Source organism: Schistocerca piceifrons, chromosome 6 (genome assembly GCF_021461385.2).
Source record: "Schistocerca piceifrons isolate TAMUIC-IGC-003096 chromosome 6, iqSchPice1.1, whole genome shotgun sequence".
NCBI lineage: Eukaryota > Metazoa > Arthropoda > Insecta > Orthoptera > Acrididae > Schistocerca > Schistocerca piceifrons.
Genome location: NC_060143.1, coordinates 149,375,873 through 149,401,368, shown reverse-complemented (window position 1 = coordinate 149,401,368; position 25,496 = coordinate 149,375,873). Strand labels below are relative to the sequence as shown.

The following is a 25,496-nucleotide window of genomic DNA, read 5'->3' as shown; positions in this document are numbered from 1 at the left end:
TAACTAGCCTTTTATCCAAGGCATCGCCCACATACGAGTACGGCGCAGATGTTGGACACATCTACATCTGTTCCTCCTCCCCCTCTGTCCATCTCATTCCCCCCCCCCCTCCCCTCTTTCTGCTAGCTGCGCCTATCACACGTAAATCTCCTGCAATGCATTCCAATGCTACCTGTACAACACACCACACCAATCGTGCAGTATGGCCTAGATGTCAGATGTTACCAACCCCTTTTCACCCCCCACCGCCACTTCTATGTCTCACTGACTTGTGGCAAAACTGACATTACACACTGGTTTTAAGCGTTCTGTTTCAGACACATCGAAGGATTGAAATTCTGAAAAGACCATCAGTTTCACAAAAACCATTCCACACTTTTTCAAATATGATTTTTATGTTCATTGATGTGTCTTGAGCTCTTCTAAATACAAATCACTGTTCAGATGATTTTATGATTTCCTTGTTTGTCTGTACTACTATCTTTTTGATGTACAGATAAGAAATACGAGTTTGGTCTTACAGTAATTGATTTTCAAGTCTACCATCAGATATTATTTGCTACTTTCTCCCATTACTTGCTCAAGTTTATCTGCAACAGAGGCAAGCAGTGCAAAGTTATCACCAAAATTAAGAGTGTTCAGGTATGCTGCAATGACATATATACCTTTTTCCCAGTTTACCGGAGCTCATAATTCTTTGGACGATATGGAATCTCCATGTCTCTCCCCTCTTTCAATTCAGACTTTGAATTATTACAATCAAGTCTAGATGTAATTGTTCTCGAATAGGTAGAATAAATGCCTTGTTTTCCAAAGGTTGTTAGTAGATATGTATTCGAAACTGAGTCAAAAGCTGACGAAAAATCTATTAATCTCACGCTGGCTGTTCGCAGCCAGTACTCCAAAATCTACTGTCGATCAGTACTTGTAAATGATACGTCGTGCTGTACAGAAATTAGTTGTTGCTTGTTCCTTCGCCTGATTAGAATCCAGTACTTCTCCAGTGCGGTTAGTGGTTTTTTTAGTGAATATCTTGTGCCTTAGTGAATTGTGGCTGATAGATTTACACAGTTGTTTACGTACTGTTAACTTTGTTGCGAAGCAGAACCATTGCTCCAGTCTAATGAAAGTCTCCCTTCGTAGATATTCTGTAAATAAACGATAGTCCGTAAAACCCATGGTGTCCAAAACATACAACGAAACTCACAAACGTAACAGTATAACGCGTCCATGAACAAATATGCTGAGGCTACTAATAGAATTAGTTAGGGAATATCATAAACAAATTTGATTGCGCGCGCATGCGCACATTAGAAGTTTTTTCGAAATCAGCATCAATATGCACACACGGTGTGCGGATGAAAGAGTAACAGAAGGAAAAAATTGCTTGACATGGGAACTCAATACGCACGCCACATAATGTAGCACGTGAAGTGCCTGGAGGATAATCAGGATACGTGCAAAGGCTTAACATGGCCATCGCACGAACAACTACTGGGAAGGCACCGCCCGGTACTCGATGAGGCGGCAGCATCAGACGTATGGGGACGCACGCGCGACTAACTGCTTTCAATTAAACTATGAACTGAGATGGTAGGATGCTTAACCCAAGTAAATCGACGCAGCTCGCTCATACGGCCAAAGAACACTGTTGACACTTCACAAAATCTTGCTCCTGCGTAGTAAGAACATTAGTATTTATCCATTTCCCGTAATCGAAAACAGATGAGACTTTAATCGTACGACGCAGGCATTATCAAACAAGAGAAGCTCTGTGAAAATCTTATTTTCCCACGCTCTTCTTTCAGGATGTTTTCTGCTCTGCCGCACTTTTTGGATCCATCCTGGCTTTTTTTCTATTACCAAGTGCACTGAAAAAATATTGCGATAGCGCGTTATGTTTGATCATGTATTATACTATGTTACACTAAATTTTAAATTTCTAATTTCCTACAACAGAGAGGGCCGTACGTGTAGCATGAATGAACGTCTTTCATTAACTGTTATTTCTCCCCGACGTATGGTAAATATTTTGGCCTTTTCAAGTATTCTATGGGTGCTAGAATTTTTTCTGCAAGGAAACCAGCGTGCGTCAACCTGTTGTCCGATCCTCGCAAATCGAAATAATCCTAACTGTCGTTTTCATGTTTTTCCGCGCAGTTTTCTCCTATGTCAAAATTTCCGGCATTATACTTTCGGACTTTCAGATACTTAAATCCGATTAAGAACAGCATAACTTATGTCTACAATTATTTTTGCGTTATGTAGTGATGAATATCAGTTGTGGAAGTACCGTTTTTGCAATATTTAGTGCATCTGCTCAATATATTATCATCACTTGTGCTGGGTGAAAGACTGCCACCATTAGCAAAGTACAGGAATAGAACGAAATACTTCAGCTGCCCCCAGCATCTGACAGCCACGTCACTGCAGCGCATGGAACAATGTTGATACTGCTGCACGAAGGGAAGACTGGCAGTCTAGCAATGACAGAGTGGCAGCTGAAAGCGGTACAGGCGTGTGCATACGGAATGAAACACGGACAGAGAAACAAACTTTTACACCTCAGACAAAGGCGCAACAGTTGGCCACAGCGCTCGCACATATCCGGCAGAGATGAAAGAAAGTCGTAACGACTCTTCACGTGTACAGCATGAATCACAAATTCTATTTGAATTGGAATCTGATAACATGTAACACAAACAGAAGAAAACACTTCTCAAACATTTGAAAGATTATACTATGCTATGTGCCGGCGAAGCGGACAAAAGTACTATAATCACAACCGGAAAGAGTATGAATATATTAGGACGTTTTTTTTTAACCCGTTTATTGCATAACCTCATACTCTCCGACGCTTGCTGTTACACGTTGAGTTAATACGTAGTGACCGCAAGTGGTTTATCCCGTAACTTACTTCAAAAGCAGCCCAAGTGTACTCTCGAAAGATTGTAACAGTCTACCAACGACCAGCACTTACTCTTGGTAGAGATAAACAGGCTGCACGAACAAGAAATTTTCATTATCTCGGCACTCTGCTTATTTATTTTTTAAAGACAAACATATCATGTTATCTGACTGAAGCGGCCGAGATTGGCGACGGAACAAATGATCCTTCGGTAGGCACGTTGCGTAACGCACTTACCAGTTAGAACTTTCCACTATAGCACAAGCGTTCGACTGTACTCACCATATTCCAGGTTCCAGGCGAAGGTTGATCACTTCCGGCTCCTCGAACTTATGACCTGCAAAGAGACAAACATTCACTTCGTCATTCCACGAAACAACAGATATCTTTAATGAGAACAGCTACATGTTAACAAATACGGAGGACTAATATAGTTTGTAACAAAGCCAGCTGAAAAATAATTAAAAAACATTAGTATCAGAACCTGGCAAAGAAGACATGGTACAGAAATTTAATAAAGATCGTGTAAATATCAGTACAACCAACCATTATATTCCAATGCTTGAAGTCTGTGCATCGCAACAGTAAACACAACTCCGACTATGAGAACCCACTAATTACCACGCAGTCGGCTACAAACACCAATTCTGACCATGTAAACCAGGCCACGAATGTGACTAGACCCAAAAAGCGCAGGAGCGTTGTAACTCACGGGCAGAAGTTTTCAGAATGAGCCGATAAGGGAAATGCTATCCGCACCTGCCAGTCTGAGTCTGTTCTCCACATCACAGATACTGGAATTTTTGTAAAAGTGTTCAACGCGTCATTCCGTTCGGTACCTCGGAGCTCTGAGGTGCGCATGGGCTTGGCCTGAAGTTTTTCATGGTCGGTTTCCTTCCTAACAAACGAAGTCGTCACAGTACCTCTTTTATCAAATGTTCTTTAATTCACCATAATATTAAAACGTGTTAACGGTTTACATTAAAAAAGCGCAGAGAAGTGTACATCTGAATATATTTAAAAGAAACGCTGAGATATTCACTAATTTTACAACATACACTTTTTACGACGAATGTGGAAAACGGGCCCTCACGTAAACGAAGGTTTCAAAAGACGGGGTGTCCAAGAATTGCTTTCACTCGCTTTGGAACACCTTTCTTTAATTGCGTAAGCGATATCTGTTAATGAAAACGAAACAGTATTTCCTCAGGCGTATGGCACTCTCTGGTACAATAACGGACGTGCATGTAGTTGTGCGGAGAAGATTCAAGATGAGCATCTCGTTGGTCTTGCGAAGCTATGTGGCCTGGTAAACGCAATCTCAGTGCTAGGAATCTGCAACATAGTGGCAATCCATCCTGATTTAAAACAATAATAATTACTATCGATTCAAATACAAAAGAGACGAAAATTGTAACGTACAGACCATGAAACAGCCGTACAGATTGCCGTCTCATGTTCCAGCAGCATTTTATTTACAACCATTAATAATACAGCCGTTTCCGAAGAGTGACGAATAGTTAATACAAGAGTACAATGAGAACTTCGAGCATTTTTAAAAACGCAGGAAAGAGTGACTTTTAACCATAAACTAATTAGTACTGCGGATGTCCGCAGATATACCGAAAGACATCCGGATCGACGTGGATTTTTACCGGCAAACTGTTTGCGGACACCCACAACATCGATGGCCTCTACCGATAGGGTATCTAGCGAGCACAGTTTCTTGCTTGTCATCAGCAACATGATTCCCGCAAACTTCAGTTTCCTCCATCTAAGTCACAAACACGCAGGGAAAAAATATTTCTAACCAAGATAATCAAAGAGTGAAGGATACTTGCACTGACAATGAAACTGCACGAAATGTGAAGTTGTAATGTGTTGGTACCTCATAACGGGACATCAGAATGCTCTGAACTTTCACGTATCACCTAAAATAACGTGACCTACGCAAGGTCACGGGCGCAAGATGTGCTTCCCTGCAGCCATGTAATCCGATACTGGTGAAGGAGGCTGGAAGGGAAACAGGTACTCCCGTCACATAGACTTGGAAAGTATAGATGGAAATACGAGTTGTCCACGAACGAGACAGAAAAAGTTAACAAGCTTTGCAGCACCTAAGAGACCATGGAAGCGAAGAACGTATGTAATGTAGCTCTGCCGAAGATTCGAGAACCATAGCCTGTGCTGGCAATCACACGATCTTTAAATCAGTCGAAGACAGTTTTCAATCAGGTCGATAACAGAAGTGTTTATTGTGAGTATAATGAAAAGAAAGTAGTCTATGAGGCTACTGTGAAGAGAAGCGGCTCACGCCCCTTATTGAAAAATGGTGTTTATTATGGGTTCGCCTGTTAACTACAGTAATCAAGAATTCTTATAAATTAGTCAGCTCTTCAGCAACGCCATTCACTTTAGAACACACCAGTGTATATGTCAATAACGGATATTGTACATGAGACTAAAAGGTACTCCGATCATGTATTTCGCACGCGATGGATACGTTGAGGCTAGTCACTTTAGTCTGTTGTGTGGCATAACCGATGAATGCTTACAATAGTGCACAGTCGATCTAGCGGACGCAAGCATTAAGATAGCAGCCCGACGAAAGTCCAGACGAGCACACATATTTACCGGCGCAAAGGTCGCGTCGACGAGAGCGAGCGAGCGTCGCATCAGCTCCGGCACACTCCGAATGGCGCATGGGGCGTTTACAACATTACATTCAAAACGAATGCTATCGCGGGCGTAATTATATCCAGCAACTGCTGCAACCCGAAACATCGGACGCTTACTTATAATTGATGGTCTTTAGAAACACAGTTGCGGTTAAATGTTTTGCAGATAATCGCATGGATGCCCGTTACACAACTGTATATAATGTATGGCGTGATTACTTGCTTCTTATACAGGATGTATGTCGTTTTAATTAGGTGCGGACATCAATTACTCTAACTGGTGTAAATAAGGGTGGAGAGTTTTGGGTCCACTCGTCTTGATCGTTTCTGACATTCCATCGTTTGCCCAATGTCTCTAAAATATATTCAGTACCGGATCTGAATCCATCAGACGAGTTTCTTCGCATCAGTACTTGTACTGAAGCATATGACTGGCAAAAATCTAACCGCTACAGCAGTCATTCTGTTTTTCTTTTAATTATTTCTTATTTAACATTTTAGTTTAGAACTCTCGCGAAGTACTTGATCCTATGTAACCCTTATAAATTCATTCACCCGAGATCTGAATAATTAAATATGAGGGCACAGCCAACGGGAATAGCTAGTAAGTGCCAAATGGCACCTACAATGAGAACAACGGAAATATAATCACGAAGTTAAGATTCTTATGCGTTTAAATTCGAAAATTTCCTGCCGGGTGAATGTGTGAACAAATTATCTTTGTTGCAGTGCACATATGGTCAACTTTATGGCCGTGACCATCCAAAGACAGGTTTGATGAAGCCCTCTCTGCCAGTCTATCCGGTGCTAGTCTTCTCCCCCTCTACAACTTTTAATCCCTCCCCTTTCCCCACACTTTTACACATTACCAAATCAACTATTCCTTGAAGTCTTGGGATCTGTCCTAGCGATATCTCTCTTATTTTATTCAAATTGTACCATAAATCTCTCTTCTTTCCAGTTTCCTTCAGTACTTCATTAGTTACTCTGTGTACCAAACTATCCTTCAGTATTCATCCGTAACACCACATTTCAAACTACTCACTTCTCTTGTTGTCTGCTTACCGTTCACGTTTTACTTCCGCATAAGGTTGCACTCTCAACAACCACCTTCAGAAATGACTTGGTAACTCTGAAATTTATATCAGATGTTAACTTTATTCTCTTTTTCGGAAAGATTTTTTCCTTGCTGGCACCACTGCGTTCTATATCGTGTCTACTTCAGTCACTTTGCAGTCCTAAAAGCAAAACTCTGCTTCTATTTTAGTGTCACATTCCGTAAGCTAACTCCCTCAGCATCATCACCCTTGTTCTGTTTTTGTTGGTATTAACTTCATAACCTATTTTCAAGACAGCTTCTATTCCGCTTGCCAACGGCCTTGCTGCAGTGGTAACACCGATTGCCGTCTGATTTCCGAAGTTAAGCGTTGCCGGGGGCTAGCACCTGGATGGCTGACCGCCCGAGTCTGCCGAGCGTTGTTGGACTGCGTGGTGCACTCGGCCATTGAGAGGCCAGCTGAGGAGCTAAGTGACTGAGAAGCAGCGGCTCCGGCCACGAAAGCTGACAACGGCTGGGAGAGCGGTGTGCTGTCCACATGCATCTCTATCTTCGCATCCAGACAAGCCCGTTGTGAGGACGACACGGCGTTCGGTCGTCATCGTTGGGTCTTCCTAGCCCTGTTCGGGCGGAAGGATTCTATTCCGAATTCCTCTTCCAAACCCTTACTGTGACAGAAATATTGCGCAACTTTTCAAGTCCATTTGAATATTTCGCTTCCTAACGCTGCAGCGACGACTTCTGAAATAAGTTTAACGATCACGGCGCAGTATAGTCGATGAAGAGCTCTGTATGCTGAAGCTGTTCTTTAGTTAGACCTCCAACCTTTGCAAGCAATAGCCATGGTTCGCGTTGTCAGGAGATGGAGTAAAAATGCCAGAATGCGCCGCATGGACCTCTATAACAACCCTTACTGCCGTTGCTAGTTTTTTTTTCTGCTATGTCTCATCAACAGAGCTTCCAGAAAATCTCGGAGCGAAGGGCAACCAGTTTTGCATCAAAATTTGTATCACACACTAGATTCACTACTGCCACCTTGAACAAAGCACCCGAATTATTGTTGACGTTGTAAACAGTATTGTGTGTCCGTTTGTGAAGCAACATTATTCAGCAGCTACCTTCTTGTGTTTGCTTATTAACGATGCGAATAAATAACTTTCAGCATTTTGGACCGTATATTACTCACAACCGAGGTTCTGTGACGCGATATACGTAACAAGTCTTTCGTTGTAATCATTCTCTACAGCTGTAATGCGCATGAAAACACTAGGACGAAGCGGCAATTTGGATCCGCTTTAATAATTTTCAGATGTGTTGACCACACTTCATTCTTTCCAAATTCGCCTTACGGGTTTTGACATTCCGAAGGCAATGTTATGCCAATCATAGAAAATTGTTCAATAAATGCATTTATTGTATCTCGTCAACATTCTTGCGAACTTGTTACCCATTACGACAACCTCATAGTTGAAGGATTCGCTTTCGCTGTGCCAGAAAAGGTGATCTATGGGCGAAACGACCACCTTAGGTGTCATTCCCAGGCAGACCAATGGAGCCGAGATATGTCTGCCTTTTCAGCTGGCGACGCCCGTGGAGACAGGACAGGACGCGGAGAATGTTAGGGAACGATGTAGTATCACCGCCTGGGGACCTTGTATGTCGTTATTTCGTACTACTTATTGTTACGAACAGTGATTCATGTTTTCCGCTAAGTCGACGTTCCCTAATGGTCTTCCACACCTATATCTCCTCAAGTTCCTGTCTACATACTGCAATTCGCCCGAAGGTTCACTTGTCGAAGCTTACCTGTAACGTAAATTTTGAAACTGTAACTTTAATGCGTCAGGTAATGGAAACTCTGCACATTCATATGCAGGTTTTTCGAACCGTGTGGCTGACCTGGTGACTTGATCAAGGTTGCACAGAAACGTTCGGTAGCGCCAGGGCTGCAATCTTCTTCGAGTTACACAGCAAATTTTATATTTCGTCGGGTACCGTCAAGGACTAAATTGGTGTTGCAGTGACAGTTGTACTTTATCTGTAAATGCTGGTTACGAAATTTTCAAACTTGTCAAACAGTTCATCACCTCGACCATTTCCTTTAGAAATTCACAACCATAGAAAATGAGAGTGTGTGTTCAATTGCGACAAATGAAAATGTATATTCTGACATTCAAGCCCAGCAATTTAAAGAAAAATGGCTTTTTACGGTAGCAGTATAAACCAACATTCCCTTGAAAATTTCACTGCAAACGTGAGTCGATAACTGCCCGTTCTCGTTGTTCAGTTAAACACGCTCTAAGCTGCTTTACCAAAGAACGATCATCATCATTACTCAGGTTTCAAAATACCAATACACTGCTATTTACATACTTGACAATAAGCAATTGTTTGATTTTTGTCATCAGAACACAATCGTAAACTACAAACACTGCAACATCAGGATCAAATCGACTATTTCAGTGCTCAAGTGGTGGTCATCGACTCACTCTAACTGCAGGATGGAATTGCTTAACACATCGCGTAATACTGCAATTCACGCCAAGATTGGTCCCGATAACGCGATATCAGTACTTCAGTTTTTGTTGATAGCTAAATCTCGCTTCGGGCAGCTTACAGATAAAGCGGAAACGCTTTGATGTGTTTATGAAAGTTGATTTGCTTTTGATGACGTCCGGTAGCGCTTGGTATTCCCCCTAGCAGTTTAACACTACTCTTAAGCTGCAGCTCTGCAACTGAAAATGATCAGCTCTGCACTGCCGCCAAGGCAGCCGCACGCAGCGGCAAACTGCATTCAGGGCAGCCGCCTTATCTTTGCCGTTGTGAAGCTAATGAGGCATTCTAAGCTGTCCCGCGCTCGCTGTCCGCCAGCCTTCCACAGCGGCAGTGGCCAGAATGCCGCCGACGGCACCGCTTTCTGGCCTCCCCGATAACCCCGCTCGAACGGTCGCTCTCCTTGACGTATGCTCCGATACGGCCGTTGAAATCTCTCGAGTAAACAGTCACAGCAAAAACAACGTCTCTCACGATTATCCAAAAAGCGTTCTTTTTTCACACTTTTCTCTCTCTTGGACATGACGTGGAAAATGGCTCAATACGGGACGGCGGAATCCGACGGCCTGGCGGAATGCTCAGCTGGAGGAACCGAACGTCCCCAATAGACCATTGGATTACCAAGAAAACAATAGTTTAATTTTCTTTCCCTGGCATTCATCCCTTATCTTCACGGGAACGGCATTGTAATTTATGGATTTGGCAATACTAGTTGTAGAGAGTGGCCTCCATGTGGCCTCCTTTATACACCAACGGAATAAATTTCGCAACACCAAGAAATAATTAATGCAGAGTAATGAAATTGCAGGGATGCATTTGTCTAGGTAACGTATTTAAGTGGTCAACACTGCAAGATCACCGTTTAACGTAAGCGGGAGATACGCCGTTGCAAATGTGAAATGCTGGTATGTGAATTAATAACACGTGTACCCGCCAGAATGGTGCATGCATGCATGCATGCATGCAGACGCGCGTGCATTGTGTAGTAAACGTGTCGGATGTAAGTTTGTGGGATGGAGTTCCATGTCTTTTGCACTTGGTCGATCAATACCAGGACTGTTAGTGCAGGTTATGGATGACGCATGAGTCGTCCTCCAATGATGTACCACATGTGCTCGGTTGAAGCCAGACTTGGTGATCGAGGAGGTCAAAACAACATGTAGACACGTTGTAGAGCATGTTGGGTTATGGTTCAAATGGCTCTGAGCACTATGGGAGTTAACATCTGAGGACATCAGTCCCCTAGAACTTAGAACTACTTCAACCTAAGAACATCACACACATCCATGCCCGAGGCAGGATTCGAACCTGCGACCGTAGCAGTCGCGCGGTTGCGGACTGAAGTGCCTAGAACCGCTAGGCCACACAGGCTGGCCATGTTGGATTAGAAAAGCAGTTTGGGCGAGCGGTATCCTGTTGGTAAACACTCTCTGGAATGTTGTTCATGAATGGCAGCACAACAGGTCGATTTATCAGACTGACGTACAAACTGCACTCAGGGTGCGTCCGATAACCACCAGAGTGTCCCTGCTGCCATATGAAATCGCACCCCAGACCGTAACTCCAGGTGTAGGTCCAATGTTTGCATTACGCAGACAGGTTGGTTGCAGGCCCTCAACTATCCTCTTCCGAGCACACACACAGCCATCACTGGCAGGAAACACAACAGACCAACACCCGACCCTCCAGTGAGTTCTCGCTTGACACCACTAAAGTCGCAAACGCCAGTATTTAGAGGTCTGTGGAATCCACGCTACAGGCCGTCTGGTTGGATGATTAAAAGGACCAAACTACTAGGTCATCAGTCCCTTTTTCCTCGAACAGGTAGGTCTACATGACAGAACATCAGAACTGGCCTACTGCACAAAACCTAGGGAAAGAACGCCCCAAGGTCTACCAAAGATCAACGACGGTGACTTAAGGGACAAAGACGAAGAAAGGGAGACAGAGAAAGAAAGGCAGGCGAAGTGCCGCATCTGTGGAGCAGCAGGAAGCCACCGAAAGCAGAATGCAATGAGAGGACATACATCCTCCCCCCCCCTCCCCCTCACCCATTTACCAGAGGTATTCCACTCAGAAATGGTCTAGGAAAGATTAGCAACACGGACAGGGAATGAGAACCACAGACAGACGTAAGACGAAAAAGTCAGACCACGCGAGAGGGTAAGTTAGTCTAAGTTAGATTAAATAGTGTGTAAGTCTAGGGACCGATGACCTCAGCAGATTGGTCCCATAGAAGCTTGCCACAAATTTCCAAGCTAAGTGAGGTGTTGATAACGGCGTCTGTCATCTTAAATGCATTCTTAACTAACATCAACTCAGCAAGTCCAATCTCACAGGTAACTAACACTAACGACCCTTACAGCGTGTATTTAAAGCAAAGGTGATATACAGCCTCATAACGCCCGACTGTGTCCCATGTAAAGCAGTAAGTATCGCAGCAGTTAGAATAGATAGGCGACAGTTAAGATTGACAAAAGGTTAAGACTGAAAGAAACGCGTGGCGGGAGGCGGCCCGTCGCCAGTCAGCAGTGGATACTGCGCACACACGGTGTTTTCTGTACGCCGCACAATGTGCGCCTTAATTTAGCCCGACAGCTATCAGTTAATTGCATCACGAGACGGGCACGCTCTCGAAAGCTGCTGCACTAGCCGGTTTAGGGGAAATGCGCCACTGCTCCAATTCTTGGCTGTATCGCTAGCCTACACTCACCAGCATCTCGGCCTGACAACGAAAAAATAATTAAAGGATGATTCTTGCTTTTATTTTTCAGTATAATCGGCTTTAAAATCAAAACATGTAGTCGAACAGCTTTCCAGTTATTTTAATACTCAGGAGATCAAGATTTGTCTACCGTGCAAAACGAATTTTCTGAGCTTTATCATCATCTTATACGAACCTTCGCCCACTCTATCATTTGCTTGGTTTGGAAATAAAATGCAACGACTGAGCTCCAAATCTTGGTAAGTATAGCAAAGCACTTAGAACCGAAGGCCATGCAATTCTGGAAAAACTACCAGAGACTCGTGACGTAGAAGAATTATTTTCTTTCGAAGATTTGAACGTTCGCCAAACCGATGACAATCCTGTTCCAATGAAGCTAATCTCGTAGCACGACACAAATAAATAAATAAATAAAACCGGCATTCCCATCACTCCGCGCAAATGGAATAGTTCGGAATTTTTCGCCCTTTTACCTATCATCCTATGTTTCCACCACCATTTATCTGCTGTGTAATCGTGAATCCTTATTTTATCTACTGTTACCATTCCTCACTGAAAACTCACAGGAGTTGTGATTAACCAAGTGTCAATACACTGAAGAGCCAAAGAAACTAGTACACCTGCCTAATATCGTGTAGGGCCTCAGAGTACGCTGAAGTGCTGCATTCGTCGTGGCATGGACTCGACTGATTTCCGAAATACTGCTGGACGGAATTAACACCATGAATCCTGCAGGGTTGTAGATAAATCCGTAAGAGTACAAGAGGGTGGAGATCTCTTCTGAACAGCACAATGCGAGGCATCCCACATATGCTCAATAATGTTCATGTCTGGGGAGTTTGGTGACCAGCGAAAGTCTTTTAAACTCAGAAGAGAGTTCCTGGAGCCACTCTGTAGCCATTCTGGATGAGTCGGGTGTCGCATTGTTCTGCTGGCATTGCTCGAGTCCATATGGATGCACAAAGGACATGAGTGGAAGCTGGTGATCAGATAGGATGCTTACGTACGCGCCATGTCAGAGTCTTATATAGACGAATCAGCGACCCCGTATCACTCCAACTGCACGCGTCCCACACCATTACCAGAGCCTCCACCAATTTGAACAGTCCCCTGCTGACAAGCAGGTTCCATGGATTCATGAGGTTGTCTCCATACACGTACACGTCAATCCACTCGATACGGGACTCGTCCGACCGTCATCAACAGTCCAATGTCGGTGTTGACGCGCCCAGGCGAGGCGTACAGCTTATTGACATGCAGTCATCAAGGGTACACGATTGAGCCTTCGGCTCCAAAAGCCCATATCGATTATGTTCCATTGAGTGGTGCACACGCTGACACTTGTTGATGGCCCAGCACTGAAATCTGCAACCATTTGAGGAAGGTTTGTACTTCTGTCACATTGAACGAGTCTCTTCAGTCGTCGTTGGTCCCGTCCCTGTAGGATCTTTTTCCAGCCGCAGGAATGTTGGAGATTTGATTTTCATGGTACATTCGGAAAGTGGTCATAAGAAAAAATCCCCACTTCATCGCTACCTCGAAGATGCTGTGTCCCATCACTCGTCCGCCGACTGTAACACCACGTTCAGACTCCGTAAAATCTTGATAACCTGCCACTGTAGCAGAAGTAACCGATCTAACGACTGCGCCAGACAATTGTTGTCTTATACTGGGGATGCCGACCGCAGCGCCGTATTTTGCCTGTTTACATATCTCTGTATTTGAATACGCTTGCCCACACTAGTTTCTTTGGCGCTTCAGTGTATATCAAAAGAACATTTATTTGAATGCGCTTCTTTCCTATGTCAATCCAAAAATTGGTGTAAAAATCTGGTCCATGGCCTACAGATATCTTACAATTCCAGAGAGAATGTACACATCCAATTGGCCAAAAACGAGTATTAGGATATTAATATTTCCTATAATTTCGTTGGTTGTCTACATCTGGATGTCAGAAATAAGCGTATGTTCAGTGGAAGATCGAGCACGTTTAAAATCAGCATCCTGCTGCTGAACTGTCAAAAAAAATCCACAACGATTACCTAACCCAACTCTTCCCTCACTTCTGTTACTGCAATTTACATCATGAGGGTCCGTAAATAGATTTTATCAAATTTACACTTGAAGGGAGGACGCACTTTTCGTAAAATATACCAGAGCAAACACAATAATATTTTCGAGCTGCGAGTGCGAAAATTGCACTTCTCTAAACGTGCTTTTAACATATCTAGTTTACATGAATAATTCATGTTGAGATAGTCGACTCACGATCATCAAATACGGCTGGTCCGCACATCAGCCTAATATTTGTCACATCCTGTACATTTAACTCATCTGTTGATTTCTTAACATTTTGAAAGCCGGTATCACCTAATAATCTGCATCCCTTTGAACGTATTAGGCTTTGGACTGTACATGCATAGTCTTAATCTACATCTACGTGATTACTCTTTTGTTCACAATCAAGAGCCTGGCAGAGGGTACTATAAAGGCTCTAACGATGTACGTACAATTTTCAACCAATGTAACTGTAATTCTGAACGGGGAAAATTTACATGTATCAATCTTTGCGAATCAGATTTTTCTATTATTAGTTTCTCCCTCAACGTCTTAAGACGTCTGGGAGTAAAAACAACAACGCTAACCCGGATTCCAACTACTTGACATTTCACTTGCAAATATTGCTTGCTTAAAGACTAATTTCAGTATATCGGAAAGTCTCTTCAGTTTACCGCTACTGACACATCTTTTCATTTTTCAAATTTGCTACCTATGCAAGATAAAGCGTTATTGCCAAACATTCTGATAGTTCAGCAAATATGTAGAATTTAGGATACCGAAGTTTTCGCGGATATTTCGAAAAGTACACACCCCGTCATTTGCAAGACAAAACTACGGCAAGTCAGCGCTGTATGGCGAATTGGTTAGCTTTGGTGCTGAATTAACGAATCTATTTCGGCACGGGTTGACATCCATTTTTTTTTCATGATCAATACTACCGAGTGGTTAAAATTTAAGTGCAGCTACTCACAGCCGTCTTGTGTGGGCTGTAAATATCGTATGGCAGCGGACCTTTGTAGATATTCTAACGCGTTAATGCGGAACCGATTTACGCTGTAATAAAACTAGTTCCAATTTTGGCCACCATGCGCAAACCTGGAGCGGTGAATTAAAGAAAGACGCATAGAAATGTTTCCATATGTAATGGATTAGAAACGGGACGCGTGCAGGAAAGTCAAACGAGAGAGAAAGGCATAACGCAGAATTTATCAGTAACAGCCGCTCACACAATTTGTTCAAAATGAGCACCTTTAACGTCGAAACTATAAAGTGGTCGTGCATCGACCCATTAGGTTATCTACTAAGTTTCGCTGCCATAAGATTATTGGAGCCAACAATAGACCTGCGCGAATAGCTGCACTATAATTATAACCATCCGGTGTGTGCAGAGACAATTGTGATGGAAAGCCCGTTGTCACCTACCACTGCAAATTTGTTTATGGAAGTCTTCGACGAACGTGCCGTGGATTCGGCGGCTATGAAATCTGTGTTTTTTTTTTTTTTATTGGATATGCAAGACTATACTTGGCGTCATGGCAGTGAGAATTTGAACGATTTTTTAGAAGACACGAATACAATCCATCCCAATATTCGTTTCACGATGAGGTTGGAAAAGGATGGTGCCGTGCCTTCCCTTCCTTGGTGTGCTGGTCGTTGATGGTACGTTTGGACATGCAGTTTACAGGAAGCCTACTCACAGTCACTTGTCTACAGGCGAGGCCTACTCTCAGTCACTTGTCTACAGGCTGCTAGTTGTCACCATCCGGCTCAGCGTGAAGGGGCTTGCCGTGGCTTATAGGGACCACATCATCTCATATCCTGAGAGTTTGTAAGCCAGTTCGCCCGTCCTGAGGTCGCCTTTCATCAGAATGGATACAGTGAAAGTTGACTTGTCGACCTATGGTGCACCGGGTTAGTGGTGATAGTACCCAGTTGGCATCAAAGACTGCGCCCTTTTTGCCTTATCCAGAGAACATTTCCAACAGGATTGGTCTTATTTTGAGAAAATATGACGTGAAATGTGTTTTCCGATCTCCACCTATGATTAGTGCCCTTTTTAGGTTCCGTTAAGGATTACCTTAGTTTGCGTCAGGCGGGCTTCTATCGCATTACTTGCAGTTGCGGCATGTCGTATAATGGCCACACTATCAGGATCGTGGTGGAGCGTTGTACTGAGCGTAAGGGTTCAAACACGCTTACGTCGGTCGAGCAAATTTGCTACTGCAGAACATTGCCTTGGCACCACTCATCCCACGGAACATAACACGTACAGTCTGGCGTGCACTTCCAGCTTTTGGCACAGTGTTATTAAGGAGGCAGTTGAAATTAAACTAGTAAGTAACCTTATAATAGAGATGGAGTTTTTTGCTTACATTCTGCGTGGAATCCTGATCTCTTCCTTGCCAAAAAACGAAGGGGTAGAGTTAATGCTACCTCACACGCTGTTTAGTAATTTTCACTATCGATAACTTCTGGCATCGTCATCTTCGTGTTGTTGCGCTAGTGTTTACACACGAAATACTCTGGAAACAGAGGTTTTAAACTCCCTTGCACCACGGCGGCGCTTACTTCGTGCAGTTTTATCTTGAAATTGACAGGGGATGCACCTGTCGAAAAGTCGGCGGTTGTCGAAAAGTCGGCGGTTGTCGAAAAGTCGGCGGTTGTCGAAAAGTCGGCGGTTGTCGAAAAGTCGGCGGTTGTCGAAAAGTCGGCGGTTGTCGAAAAGTCGGCGGTTGTCGAAAAGTCGGCGGTTGTCGAAAAGTCGGCGGTTGTCGAAAAGTCGGCTGTTGTCGAAAAGTCGGCGGTTGTCGAAAAGTCGGCGGTTGTCGAAAAGTCGGCGGTTGTCGAAAAGTCGGCGGTTGTCGAAAAGTCGGCGGTTGTCGAAAAGTCGGCGGTTGTCGAAAAGTCGGCGGTTGTCGAAAAGTCGGCGGTTGTCGAAAAGTCGGCGGTTGTCGAAAAGTCGGCGGTTGTCGAAAAGTCGGCGGTTGTCGAAAAGTCGGCGGTTGTCGAAAAGTCGGCGGTTGTCGAAAAGTCGGCGGTTGTCGAAAAGTCGGCGGTTGTCGAAAAGTCGGCGGTTGTCGAAAAGTCGGCGGTTGTCGAAAAGTCGGCGGTTGTCGAAAAGTCGGCGGTTGTCGAAAAGTCGGCGGTTGTCGAAAAGTCGGCGGTTGTCGAAAAGTCGGCGGTTGTCGAAAAGTCGGCGGTTGTCGAAAAGTCGGCGGTTGTCGAAAAGTCGGCGGTTGTCGAAAAGTCGGCGGTTGTCGAAAAGTCGGCTTGTCGGGGACGTCACCCAGCTACATTCCCGTAAATTATTTGAACACGGGGAATGTATTTTTCTCCTTCCATGTGACGAAGATTAGAACCGCTTCTCTTCATTTCCATGAATTACGTTTGGCAGTAGTCTATGTGAGAGACGTCGCAGACAGTTCGTACGTTACTTGGCATCTGGCGGTATTTACGTCCCTGATAGAAGTGCCCACAGCAGAATAAGAAGGTTCTCGGAGTGCCGCCAAGAACCGGTGTTCGCGCGGACAGGTCGACGGCCTCGGAGGAATTCCAGCCGGCGGCCATCCGACGCTAGACGGGCTGACCACCAGGCGAGCAAGCCGGAAGACCACTCGCACGTCAACAACACGGCATATTGCCGTCTATCTCTGGCTGCCTTGCCTACTCTTGAAACTTGGCAGGGGGGAGGGGTGGGTGTGGTGGTTGAATATGGAATCGCTACAAGTTGTATCACTACTTTCGGTGTTTCCACAGTCATTGAGCATTCAAGTCTTTCCCACGGAGTCTTTCTCAAAAAAAGAAAATAAATCTTTTTCGTAAGGTAAGAAATGCTCAACTGTAAAGAAACAACACAAGACACCAAAACCCCAATCTTTGATACTCCGCACTAGATGTTTGAGATATTACCCATTTTTTCCTGCTTAGTAATTTTGCTATTGCAAGTCTAGTAAACAGAATCGCCACCAGTCTTTTTGATTTTAAGTGCACTATGATGCAATTTCACCTTACCTGTCACCTATATGAGAATGATGGAAGGATATAAAATGCTGATTTGCGTAAATGTACAAACTACAGTTAACATTGTAAGTGAAGGAATCGCACGAGTGCCGTGGCTGACAATAATGCATTCTTTCTGTTCTGTTGCTCCCAGAGAACATGAGCTCAACGTTAAAAACGTTTTAGTGGCATGCCAGCACTTTCCACTGACCAAGTTTTACGTAAACACCATTTCGTATTCACTTTAATGGTGGCAACACGCGTCCGTGCGAACTGTTCAGACTGTCATTAAAATGCGTAGTTTCGTACTCTCTTGCCCACATCAATGCGGACAACAAAATTAAATGATAATTCTCATTCATAGTGCAGTCACTAAAGGCATCAATCATACCTCAATTATAAAACTCTCTTATTCCCTAAATGAGCCATTCTCTAATATACAAGGTTATTGTATGAGATTGCGATAGTAATTGTTCGTAAACACATCTGCCATATTCTGTATTTTGGCCGAAAAATTGTTAGGTCAAGTCACTGAAAGCGGAGGATATAATGTGAGGCTCTCAGTATCGCATTTCGGTGTTAGTGTTTTCTCGTAACACTTATGTTAACATTCATCATTATTTCGATGTAAGCAAGGTGGTCTACAGCTTTGTTAGCCTCATAGAAAGCTTTTGACAAATTCCACTGGAATACACTCTTTGAAATTCTGAACATACAAGCGGTAAAACACAACTTTTACAGAAACGAGACGACAGTTGGAGACTCTAAGGGCATAAAGGGAAACAGTGTGTGAGAAGGGCGTGAGACAGGGTTCTAGCATGATCCAGATGTTATGTACGATCTGCATATTACGCAAGCCGTAACGGAAACAAAAGACAGAAATTTGGAGAAGGCCGTCGAATATAAATCTACGTGTCAGAAAGAATTTTTCTGGAGCGTAGCCTTGTACCGAAGTGAAATGTGGACGATAAACAGTTCAGAGAAGAAGAGAACAGAAGCTTTGCTACAGAATAATTCTGGAGGTTAGATGGATACATGGTGTAACTTATGACTAAGTACTGAACAGAACTGAGGAGAAAAGAAATTTATGGTATAACTTGATTAAAACAAGGAATCGGTTGATTAAAAGAAGGGATCGATTGACAGGATACATTGTGAGACATCAGGGAATCATCAGTTTCGTATTAGAAGGAAGTGTTAAGGTAGTTATTCGGAGATGAATAGGCTTGCTGCATCAAACCAGTCTTTGGACAGACGACGACGACGACCACCACCACCACCACCACCACCACCACCACCACCACCCTGTGAACGGCTAAGATTTTAATTTTTCTTTACTGTTTTACTAAATAAAACTGATTAGTGCCGTGGTGCCATGTGCTTCTAAAGTACAAAAACTCGCACTTATATACACTGCAGTCATCAGACAAAGCTGTCTCAAATCAGCCCGAAACCAGTAATGGCCATGAGCAATAAAGAAATGATTACACCAAAATATTACTCCATGTGGAGGCTGGGAGCTCTTTTACTAATACCTTATTTTCCGTTTAAAGTAAACCTGTACAAAAAAGGACAAAAACAGCGCGGGTTACGTAGCTGTCAATAAGTGTAACTTGTGCAAAATCGCTGCAGTCATTTGAATTTCGAAAAGAAGTGGTTAGGTTATCCTTGCTGATTATCTCGGCCCCGCCTGTGAAACCTCAGTTCACCAGTGCGACCAACGTAATGGAAGTAGACTTTAGTTTTAACTAGAAAACAACCTTGAGGGAGCAGTTATGAAAGGGCTATAGCTCGACAGACGCTGCTAACATCTTCACACAGAGGCACGGGCGTCCGTGGGAAGGGAGAGGTATAAGAGTGGGAGGAGGGGGCTGGCGGGGGGGGGGGGGGGCGGGGGGGGGGGGGAGACCGGTGGTAAATGGGAGCATTTGTCCCATCCTAAAATGTAGAGTACAGACACACTAATCATTTTTAAAATTCTTCCGCATTTCTAAAAATTATTGTCCCTAATTCTATTGCACAGGATACCTAGTAATGCAAACTGTGAAGGAAAATATTGTGGCTACGTTACTGCACATACTTCGTGCGTGTAACGTGGGCGTAAAAAAGCAAAATGTTAAAGTTTTGTCTGGAGCAAGTCTCTTTCAAAGTTATGCAAGAGAGGAGGGATCACATGTGCAACACAGCAACACAAAAGTAATTATTCTCAGCAAGCAACGACTATCTCCTGCACATTTACTCCCGAATATGTTCGAAACGATGTCCGTACAAAGACAGTTGTGTGTTCGAAATCTTACCGCTATGGAATGTAGCATCTCATTCCGCACAGTTGCGAAGTAATTTTCTATTCGATGCTGTACTTCTACATCACAATTTTCAACTCAATATAAGAGCTCCATGAGAAGGCCCAAAAGGTAGAATTCCAAGGCATCAAGATCCGGAGATCTAGCGAGTCAAACAACCGGTCCTGCACGGCCTGTCCAGTTACCGGGATAAGCAACACTGATACACACTCCCTTGGCTCCTGACTGAAATGTGCAGGGGCAGTGTCGTGCATCCGTCACAAGTTGTGTCCTATAGCGATTGGGGCAGCATGAAGCAGACCACCCAATCAAGATACTGTCGATACACTCTGCTATTCAGGCGCTGTATAACAACATGCGGTCGAGTAATTGTGACTGGCCACTATACCACACCAAATGTGCACTACAAAACGATGTTGATATCGGCTTGCAGTAAATACGCGAGGATTCTCATACGTTCACACGTACATGTTAGGAGCGTTTACGATACCTGCAAGGGTAAAAAGGCTCTCATCCGTAAACAGTATTCGACGATCGAGCAGCATGGCGCTCGAGTAACCACTGACAAAACTTTTTGACGTCTGGAGTAGTCTACAGGTATCTGCTGCTGTACCTTGTGCCGGTGAAATGGATGGAACTGCTGTGTCCGAAGCAGGCGCCGTACACTTGACTGAGGAGCCCTTACAGTGACACTTATACGGTGGGTACTTATGGTCAGATTTTCTGTGGTGTCACCGCCAGACACCACACTTGCTAGGTGGTAGCCTTTAAATCGGCCGCGGTCCGTTAGTATACGTCGGACCCGCGTGTCGCCACTATCAGTGATTGCAGACCGAGCGCAGCCACACGGCGGGTCTAGAGAGACTTCCTAGCACTCGCCCCAGTTGTACAACCGACTTTGCTAGCGATGGTTCACTGACAAAATACGCTCTCATTTGCCGAGACGATAGTTAGCATAGCCTTCAGCTACGTCGTTTGCTACGACCTAGCAAGGCGCCATTATCAGTTGCTATTGATATTGTAAATAATGTACAGACAAGAGCTACGTTCAACATTAATGGATTAAAGTTAAGTATTCCACCAGTTACCACCTCTTTTTCTAAGTTCTAATATCCTTGTCCTGTTCCAGACCTCACGCCAGCCTGCGTGAGCTAAAGGCGTGCCTTTCGGCTTCCTCTATTCATACGGGTTGGCTCTTCTGCCAATCCTCAACATTTTCATCTGCAATTTCCGCGATGTTTTCAGCACCCACTCCGTCCCACTGAGGCCGACCTACTCGAGGCGCAACACGAGTGCCATATTCCCACAAACGCCTGCTCACAACTGTGAAACTCTGATAGTTTGGTACTCTTCTGTTTGGAAACATTCCGTATACCGTGCTGCTCGTGCACTACCTTCTGCTGCGCAGTAAAGGAGGTGCATATCCGAGTATTCGGCGCTTGAGTACGCCATCTTACCGTACGTCTGGTGCTGCACTACAACAGCACAATAAAGTACAACGGACCGCACCGAGCACAATAGAGTACAACGGACCGCACGGAAGTCAAGTACGTGTAAACAAAGGCATTTCGTGCCAGAATCATCCGAGCAGTGTAGAAGGGTATATAAATCAGAGTAAGTCGATATCCAGACGAACACGACACGCCAAAAGCCTCTACTGACCACAAATGGTATTATGTATCAGAACTCGAAAATAAATCAATTTCAGACAAAATTTTATTTAACATTTCCCTTTTATTTTGATGCTTGTATTCCACTCACGAAGCGTGTACTCCTGGATCATCCAGTGTAACATGGGTTTATATGATTCTCAGGTCGTTCACGAGGAATTCCTTGGCGCGAATTTGGTTTCGTCGCCACGCTGCGGTCAAGGTGGATGCGAATCTTCGTGACGATCAGCTCCAATCTTTCCACAGTAGTTTCCTCGCACAGCCCTTAATGAGGAAAAGAAAGGGAGCGTCCCGACACTACGGCGAAACGATTACTGCGCGAATTCCCAACCCCATGTGGACATGGCTCCAGTATACTGCCCACCCAGCATCCGTCACTAATCTCTCGAGGTCACTTCCTTACCTGACGCACCACTCAGCGTGGTATTCTACGATTTGTTTACATAACACGGAAAAAAGTGTGGAATTTCAAGGGTGAAAAAACGTGTTCTCCAAAAGTCGAAACCTTCCCAAACTCTATGGCGGTGTAAAACGATTCAGTATGCAGTTACAGAGTTACGGATTCTGTAGCCAAGTTGCCATGGCTGCGCGATAATGGGACTAACCGGAAAGACGAGGACCACCTTGGTTCTGTCTTAGGCTTCAGTCGCGAGGCAAGGGAGTGTATGTCAGCGTTGCTTATCCCGGTAACTGGACAGGCCGTGCAGGACCGGTTGTTTGACCCGCTAGATCTCCGGATCTTAACGGCTTTGTATTCTACCTTTTGGGCCTTCTCATGGAGCTCGTATATTTGAGTTGCAAATTGTGATGTGGTACAAGTACAGTTGCGAATTGAAAATGACTGCGCAACTGTGCGGAATTGGCACCAAAAAAATGTTCAAATGTGTGTGAAATCTTATGGGACTTAATCGCTAAGGTCATCAGTCCCTAAGCTTACACACTATTTAACCTAAATTATCCTAAGGACAAAAACACACACCCATGCCCGAGGGAGGACTCGAACCTCCACCGGGACAAGCCGCACAGGAATTGGCACCACCGGCTGTTTTGATGATTGGTTTGGGAGTATTGGATGTTGGTTGTGGGTTAACTTCACCTAATTAATCCGAAAAATTGCTTTTAAAACTCGTTTCGTTCCAGTCCACTTATGCTAGTCGATACTTAAAGAGAAGCATGAAAATAATGTAATAAGTACATAACACAATCAGCTATGAAGTTTTATAAGCACGCGGTGTTACAGTTTGCATCGATGTTTAATAAAGGTTTTTTGAAGCTTACTTCCCATTTTTCTATTGTGAGGAGTATTAATATAAGGCATTGTAGATGGTTCTTTCTGTAATATAAATCCGAATTTTCTTAACCAGTTTGATATTTTCCTTGGATTTTTTTAATGTTCAGTGGCAAATTATTCCTCTAAAACGAATAAAAATATCTTTAGAGAATATTTTCCAGATTTTTCTTCAACTCGTTACATAGACTGCATTTAATCACTCGTACGTGTAATTTCGGGTCGTTAAACTGAAGACTTAGCAGACACGTTTATTTAATAGTACGAAAATATCGGCTATGGACATGCTAATGAAATATTTCCGTTCTAAAAACAATGGAGCAGATCGGCTATCAACACTTCGAGATGAAACACTTTTGTCTAAATCCAGGAAAATTTTGTTCTTCGGGCATGAAACGGCTCACAAGTTCAGCGACTAAGTTACATAATACGGCAACGTAAGAATCTTGCCACGCTCCCAACATGACGAGCCCTATAAGAACTCCAGTATCATCCGCTGAAGAGGCTGTAAACTCCAAGATACGAGATACTTTATTCTACCTGAAGACCTCCCTCTTCCGCGGGTGAGCGCATTGTACCAAGAACCGGAAACACTTTGCCCCAGCGCGGAAGCGGAGCTGCTGCTGTAACGGCCACAGCGTCCATTCATATGCGTAATGGTATTTACAAGTGCAGGCAGCGCTCCCGGAATGACAATCAGCCATTGTTCCCGCGCTCTGGCAGCGCACCACCGCATAATTCCACCAGAAAGTCGCAGGTCAGGTTCAGAGCTCGCTTCCGTTTAGGTTTCGACCAGACCCTGAATTACTGCCTGCTTGTATTACGATAGGGAGTCTAACCATATTCTGTTTTCAATACCAGACTTGACAATGCTCTTTTTGAAAAATTATCGTTTGCTTCATACCTTTTGATTAAAAAACAGATCGTTCACTACAAACAATATTTTTTTATATTTAATAGGATAAATACATTGTGTTATCTGCAATCACAAGTTTTCTTTTCACTCTAGCAGGAACTGCACTAGTCGTCGAGCCTAATGCTCTTTCATTCCAAATGTGGCGTCCCTATCAATTCGAAATGTCATATAACGCATGTAAAATTTTCTGCAGTTTGGTCGTAAACAATGAAAGTATAAGGACATCCACATGAGTACTACAAGGAATCTGTTAGATTTCGGTTACATGATAAACCACACAAGTCTAAAAGCTGTGGATTCAATGAAGTACCTATGAATGACAAACATTTTGAACTGGAACGATCACAGGGATGATGTTGTGGGGAAGGGAAACCAATGACTGCATTTTACACGCAGAATAGTCACAAGGTGCAATGGGTCTACTAAAGAGACTGCTTACACTACACTTCTCAGGCCTCTGCTAAAGTACTGCTGCGCACTATGGGATCCTTACCAGACTGGATTTTTCCATTTCGAATTTTCTTCTTTTAGTTCTTCGTGTGTTAATTAGCGTGGCTTTTTCTAAATTTATTAGAACGTAAGGTTTTTGGTTATATTCAAATTCGAAATGGTCCAAATAAGGTAGACGAGGACATCGAAGAAGTTCAAATGAGGGCTGTTCGTTCTGTACTGTCCCGAAATAGGGACGGATATGATACGCGAATTGGGATGGCAATCATTGAAACAAAGACGTTTTTCGTTGTGGCGAAATCTTTTCACGAAATTTCAATCTCCAAAGTTCTCCCCCGAATACGACAATATTTTGTTGACCCCTCCTACATAAGGAGAAATAATCATTGAAACGAAATAAGAAAAATCAGAGCTCGCACGGAAAGATTATTTTTCCCGCACGTTGTTACTGAGTGGAACGGTAGAGAAATAGTGTGAAAGCGGTTAGATGAACCCTCTGCCAGGCACGTAAGTGTGTATTCAAGAGTTGTCACATAGCTGTAGCTCTCCACGCTACTCTGTATTGTGCAACTCTTTTCGTAACTGGATAACTACTACACCCATCATCAGCTTCAGTCCCTTCGTTGTAATAAAGCCTTGTCCTAAATCGATCGTTTTTACCATCTCACATTTAACCTCGAATACCAAACTCACTATTCCTTTATGCTTCAGAACATGTCCTATCAACATATTCATTCTTTAATCATCTTTTGCCATAAATTTCTTTTATCCCCCCAACACTATCTAGCGCCTCTTCATTAGTTATCCACCCCACCGACCTAATCTTCTGAATAATTCTGTAGCAACGACGTGCAAAAGCTTCTTTTCACTTCTTGACCATATAGACTT

General features: G+C 43.7%; 1 protein-coding gene across 7 annotated transcripts in view; it reads right to left on the bottom strand.

Moving 5' to 3' along the window:
• The window catches only part of LOC124802840 (RNA-binding protein fusilli), a 499,044-nt gene that overhangs the window by 75,766 nt on the left and 397,782 nt on the right, over positions 1 to 25,496 (bottom strand). For all 7 annotated transcript variants that reach the window (XM_047263851.1, XM_047263850.1, XM_047263852.1 and 4 more), the window contains exon 6: positions 3,191 to 3,245. In XM_047263851.1, the coding sequence (XP_047119807.1) occupies positions 3,191 to 3,245 (55 nt within the window). The remainder of the gene's footprint in view (positions 1 to 3,190; positions 3,246 to 25,496) is intronic.